The sequence below is a fragment of the Phyllostomus discolor genome, chromosome 11, assembly GCF_004126475.2.
Source record: "Phyllostomus discolor isolate MPI-MPIP mPhyDis1 chromosome 11, mPhyDis1.pri.v3, whole genome shotgun sequence".
NCBI classification, from domain to species: domain Eukaryota; kingdom Metazoa; phylum Chordata; class Mammalia; order Chiroptera; family Phyllostomidae; genus Phyllostomus; species Phyllostomus discolor.
This window is the reverse complement of record NC_040913.2, coordinates 19114694-19120607: the sequence shown is the minus strand read 5'-3', so window position 1 is coordinate 19120607 and position 5914 is coordinate 19114694. Positions and strand designations below refer to the sequence as shown.

General features: G+C 53.9%; 1 protein-coding gene across 1 annotated transcript; it reads right to left on the bottom strand.

The window, feature by feature from the left end:
• Window positions 1-763: 763 nt before the first annotated feature.
• POU4F1 (POU class 4 homeobox 1) lies at window positions 764-5563 on the bottom strand. Its single transcript, XM_028526793.2, has 2 exons — window positions 5083-5563; window positions 764-4430 (listed from the first exon to the last, which is right to left on the bottom strand). Exons 1-2 carry the CDS (start codon window positions 5203-5205, stop codon window positions 3288-3290), a joined length of 1266 nt encoding a protein of 421 aa, XP_028382594.1. The 5' UTR covers window positions 5206-5563; the 3' UTR covers window positions 764-3287.
• Between the last annotated feature and the right edge of the window lie 351 nt (window positions 5564-5914).

Sequence of the window (5914 nt, the reverse complement as noted above, 5' to 3'; positions counted from 1 at the left end):
CATTTTGTTTGGGGCGTATTCTTTTTTAAGCAGCCTTTGTAAACCTTTTCATCTGTTTATTCCTGGTTCTCCAACAATGAAATTCAGTGAATTCACTCTGTGTCATACTTTTCTATAAAATAACGTGGGTTTTTTTTTACAAATACATTTTATTAAAAACTTTGATGACATTTTGAGTCCATAACAACAGAAAAAATTAATTTTGATGGAAGAGATCTATTTTGAAAAATACCTCTAAGTGCTTTTTTTAAAAAAAAAAACATTAACACCTTTAAAATCACAGCTTTTTTAAACGCACTCTTCTTTTTTTGAACATCAAGTGTTTGTTTCACAGATTTGCCGGTGAAATTAAAAAAGGTCTGGCTAACGTGGCATGACTTCAGAAGATATTACTCCCAGCTATGAAGAGACTGTGTACACTTGGCATGTGACCTAGTCCCCGGTCACCAAAAAATGAATCTCTGGTCCCTCTGGAGCAGTAGGCGGCACACGACATGTTCCAGATAACACAGGCATTTGTCATGGGGGTGGGACAGATTAGTGGACGGTTTTTGTATTTATTAACTTCCAAAGAAAAGTCATTTAGTTACATTTTTTAAAGAAACTTTTTTAGGCCAGACAAGACATATAAACCTCCAAAGGTCTCTGTCGCTGAACCTCAATTTAAATATTGGGGGGGTGCCTGGTTATTTATTAGCTTCCACCACTCTCAAGTGAAAGCTGTGGTTTAAGAGTCTCTGCAGTTAGAAAAAAAATGTTTTTGATAAACACAGGCCACTAATATAGAATTCATTTTATTCAGAGCACCACTTTTCACATGAGTCATCTGAAAGTGAATTCTGATTCAGCAGAAAAAATACATCATTCTCACCCTTTCCCCTCTTTTTGTCCCCCTTTTAACACCCCCCGCCCCGTATTTTTGGTTGAAGCCTGAAGTGAGTCTCGTTTGCTGACCAGCTCTACCAGGACTTGGCCTAACAGAGAGACAAAAATGCACCCAAATGATAAAACTGCTCTTCTTTCAGTTATGTTTTATTTGTAAGTGTACTGGGACACATCCCCCTGTTGTATTTTGGCTCACAGAAATGGTTCTGATAGAAGAGGGAAGGGGGAAAGGTCATAGAGCAAAGACGTAACCCGGGAGAAAGCTCAGCAGACACACATGGACAGGTTATCAACCCTTGAGACACTTCAGGAATGACACTGGCGGTCTGTAACCACTGTGTGTGTGTTAAAGAAAATATTTACAATAATCTTCCTTTTTATTTTTCCTCTAAATACAAGAATATGACAGGAATGCTGTGTTTTCGGTGAAAACAGGCAGTAGACTGTGAAATCACACTATCCACGAAACGGTCTATCAGAAAGCTAGCCCAGTTTAGTGCTCGGTTTCCAATGCATAGAATGTTTGCGCTGCAAACAATGATATACAACGTAATTAAATAAACAATGTCTAACCAGAGTGAGACCTAATTGTGTTTCTTTCCGCACTCTTCAGGTCATGCACGATTTTAGTATTGTTAAATGGCAGGGTTTTGTTTTTCTTCTCTCATTTCTTCTGTTTTCAATTTTTTAGTTCTTATTAAAGGATGGTAATCAACCATCTCCACATGAGATCAAAAGAGTATCTTGTGCACCACGCAGGCATTTTACCTAGCCACCTTCAACTGTCTTTCTCATTTTTTAATCCATCAGCAGTTCATAAAGTACCTTGATTATAACTATGAAATACTATACATGATTTTCTATTAGGGAGACTGGTAGTGCAAATTAAAGTTCTTGCTACCCAACATTTATCCCCAGCAATAAATTACTCTTGAATAATAATAATAATAACAATAATAATAATAATGAAATACAGTTATTCTGCTTTTCCCCCCAACATGCAGACCCTTTTTGAAACAATGGAGGACTTTAAATCTCTCTCTCCTGTGGGATTTGGTTGACTCTCCACACAGTCGACACAGTCGAGCTCTGCTCCAACTGAAAGCAGAAACTTCTCCATGTGTCAACAATTTCACGTTCTCCAAGAGAGAAGGGAAAGGGACCTAGAAGCGTTAGGTGGGCCTTATTCTGTGGAGTCAAAACAGAGTATCTCTCCTAGCGCTTTCCACCCAGCAGTCTATTTGAATCAATCGGAAATAAAATCCAGTGGGTAGTTTAAAATAAATGACACTTCGAGAAATAAATGAAAGGGTAAGCAAGTGCTGTGAGTCTGGGAGGGGAGCTGGTTTTGAAGTACTTTTCTAGGTCTTAGATATAAGAGCAAAAAATAAAAAAGAAGGAAAACCCCTTGTTAGAAAGTGTTCTATTCTCCTAGAATAAAATATTTCTTCTGAAGCTCCTAAATTCCGCCTTTTCTTCAGCTCAAAGACTATGCCTCCCTCTCCCTGAACACCCCACCCAGCGGGACTCGCGCCACAGGAACACAGGCCAGGTCGCTGGAAAATGAGGCCTCCACCTAACAGGTAGTGAAGCCCCCCACCCCCTTTCAGCGGTCCCCCCACTCACTTTCTGGCAACGGGAGAGCAGCCATCCAGTCTCTTTGGAACCCAGAAAATAAATCAGAGAGGACATGGGGAAGATAGAGGTGAGACTCGGAGGGAGAAATTAAACACACAGAACTAGCTCCACTCCCCAGCATCTCACCTTCCGGTTGGTTCGGGATTTCGTTTCTCAGCTCAAGTGTGTAGGGTTGGGTCAGTGGCAATAACGGTGGTGGCTCTTGTCTCTCTTCCTTAGGGGAGGAATGAAGCTGCAGAATACTGCTCCCTGGAGTTACATTCTAACGCATGTTTTATCTGCTTTTGTTCTGTTTTGTTTTAGTTTGTCTTTATGTGTTTAGTTTTTGGTGGTTGGTAGGTTTGTTTTTGTACATAGTTCCTTGGTCCCCGGGAGATTTTGATAAATGTCTCTGGTCCGAAACAGTCCATTTCCCTACCCTTTCCGAGTCTCCCCCCACCCCAACCCCTAGAACCATCCTGCTCCTCAAAACCCTCCTCCAGTCTCCGCTTTCCTTCCCCCTAATCCCTGCTCACCCAAATGCTCCCTCTTCTCCCGCTGTCCTCTCCGGTGTCCACGCCCAGCACCCCCAGTCCTCTAGGTCGGGGGAGCGTGAGAGCAGGAGGAGCATCAAGAGAACGCTGGAAGAGGGATTCTCCAAATGCAAGCAGGATAACGGACACTCCAAATCCGGAGGGGAAGTAGGCCCGGGAAAAGCCCCCCTCCCCGACCCCGCAAGGCCCCTTCAGCTCCCCGATCTGCCCCGCCGGCACCTCCCATCCCCCTCAGTAAGTGGCGGAGAATTTCATCCGCTTCTGCTTCTGTCTCTGGTTGCAAAACCACACCCGCACCACGTTCTTTTTGAGGTCCAGTTTCTCGGCGATGGCAGCGATCTTCTCTGAAGAGGGCCGCGGCTGTACTGCGAAGTAGGCCTCGAGGGAGCGCTTCTCCGGCGCTGCGATGGAAGTCCGCTTGCGTTTCTTCTCACCGCCGTTGAAGAGCTCGGGCTTGTTCATTTTCTCGCGCTGCGCACCCTCGGCCTCCTCGAGCCAAGCCTGCAGGATGGGCTTGAGCGCGATCATGTTGTTGTGCGACAGCGTGAGCGACTCGAACCTGCAGATGGTGCTCTGGCTGAGCGAGCCCACGCCCGGGATCTTGAGGTTGGCCAGCGCCGAGCCCACGTCGGCCTGCGTCACGCCCAGCTTGATGCGCCGCTGCTTGAAGCGCTCCGCGAACGCCTCGAGCTCGCGCGGGTCCGTGTCCGAGTCGCAGATGGACGCCAGGCCCGCTGCGCCCACCACCGCGGCCGCCGCCGACGCCGCCGCCACCTGCCCCGCCGCCGCCGCCGCTGCCGCCGCCGCAGCGCCGTGGTGTGCCGCCGCCGCCACCAGCCCGGGGTGCGGCAGCCCCGACGGCATGTTCATGGCGGCCGCGGCCGCCGGGTGCGACAGGTGGCCCAGGCCGTGCATGTGCGGGTGCGGGTGCGCGGAGCCACCCAGCAGCCCGCCGCCGGGGCCGCCGCCTCCACCCCCCGGGCCGCCGCCGCCTCCGCCGCCACCGGGGCCGCCGCCACCTGGGCCGCCGCCGCCTCCCGGGCCGCCGCCACCCCCCGGACCGTCGTGGGCGCCGCCGCCGCCGCCCGCCGAGCCTGCGCCGCCCGCGCCGGCCATGAGCGCGAGCGAGGGCGACGAGATGTGGTCCAGCAGGTCGCCAGGCTCGAGCGCCTGGTGGTGGTGGTGGTGGTGGTGGTGGTGCGCCAGCGGCACGGTGGACGTGGACGTGCACGGCACGCTGTTCATCGTGTGGTACGTGGCGTCCGGCTTGAACGGGTGGCTCTTGCCCTGGGACACTGCGATGTCCACAGCCGCCAGCGCCTCGGCCCGCGCCAGCAGCGTTTCGTCTAGGCTGGCGAAGAGGTTGCTCTGCAGCTGCAGGCGACACAAACCAAACCAAAAAGGAAAACCACAAAACCGAAAAGCAAAACACAAAACAAAACAAAACAAAACCACACACAAGCCGGAAAGCACAACAAGTAAAGAACAAACACAAAGCAACCAAAACAACAACAACAACGGGGGCGGGGGTAGTAGAAACCGGGAGAGGCGGAATGGGGACACGTTGGGGACGAAGACGGGGACGGAGGAGAAGGGCAGGGAGCGTGGCGAGGAGAACAGACGAGGGGAGAGGGGAACACGGGAGCACATTCCGGGAACGAAAAAGGAAGGGAAAGAAGAAGAAATGGAGATGTAACTCGCGTCCCGAACCCGCGTCGCGCACCGAGCACGCAGAGATCGCCTCTCCGAGGCGTGAAATTAACAGAGAAAGTGGAACAAAGTCGAGCGTCCTGGCCCCACCGATCCCCACTTTGACCGCAGGCGCCCGACACGGAGGCAGGGGCGACAGGAACACGACATTAAGTGCCACTGTACGAAATGTGCCAAGCCGCGGGGTTCCTCTAAAAACCCCTGCCCGCAACTGCTCGCACCGGGACCTTTGCACACACCGGCACCCGACATGCAGCGTCTCGGACTCGGGGAGGGGGCGAGTCTGCGGGCCGGGCCGCGAGCGCGGGGCGCTTACCGGCGGCGTAGGCAGGCAGGCCCGCCGGATGGCCTCGGAGCTGGAGTGCAGCGATGGGTACTTGTGCTCAGGGAGGGTGGGATGCATGGCAAAGTGAGGCTGCTTGCTGTTCATGGACATCATCTTGATGGCTTGGCATGTAAATCCACAAACACTCCGAAAGTCCCCGGGAAAGTGCGCACGCCGGCTCCCCCGGCCTCCCTTCGGAGGCTGCAGCCGCGGCGGCTGACGGCGCGGAGGCGGCGGCCGCGCGGGGGCTGCTGCTGCTCCTGCTGCCGCCGCTGCCTCCTGGCGCTCCCTCTGGCCGCGCAGAGCGCCGCGCACCGGCCTCGCGATCCCACTTCTCCAAGAGCTCTAGCCCCGCGCGCGGACGGGATGTACTCCTCTTACACCTGAGCCCCACTTCTCGCGGCCGGCCCGGGGAGCTCTCGCGAGAGCTCGCGGCCCCGCCGCGCTGACGGGCATCAGTTGTCCTCGCCGGTGTGACGCGCGCCCTCCCGCTCGGCGGCGCCGGGCGACTGCGCGCGCGCGCGCGCCAGCCCAGCAGCGACCGGCGCGTGGGAGCCGCTCTTATAGTGACCACCAGCAAGGACAGCGCAGGTGATGCACCTGTAGCTGGCCGGGCATGCGCACTGCGCGCCGCACCTTTCCCACCGCGGGTCGGAAGAGATCAAAAGGGCCAGCTATTGTCTGCGGGTTGGCACCTGGGCGGCAGAGAAAGGCGAGAGGTTCGCACGCAGCTGCTCGGGTTCCCCTTCCTCCCGGACCCCGCCCCAGCGCGAGCCCGGAATATATGCGCGCTGCTTTGGCACACCTCCTCCCCGGGATGTCT

What these genes read in the sequence shown, in the direction of transcription:
- POU4F1 (XM_028526793.2), bottom strand. Translation starts at nt 5,205, where the DNA reads ATGATGTCCATGAACAGCAAGCAGCCTCACTTTGCCATGCATCCCACC. An exon ending in CCTGCCTGCCTACGCCGCCG is followed by an intron (nt 4,431 to 5,082) that starts GTAAGCGCCCCG and finishes TGTCGCCTGCAG; the next exon opens with CTGCAGAGCAACCTCTTCGC.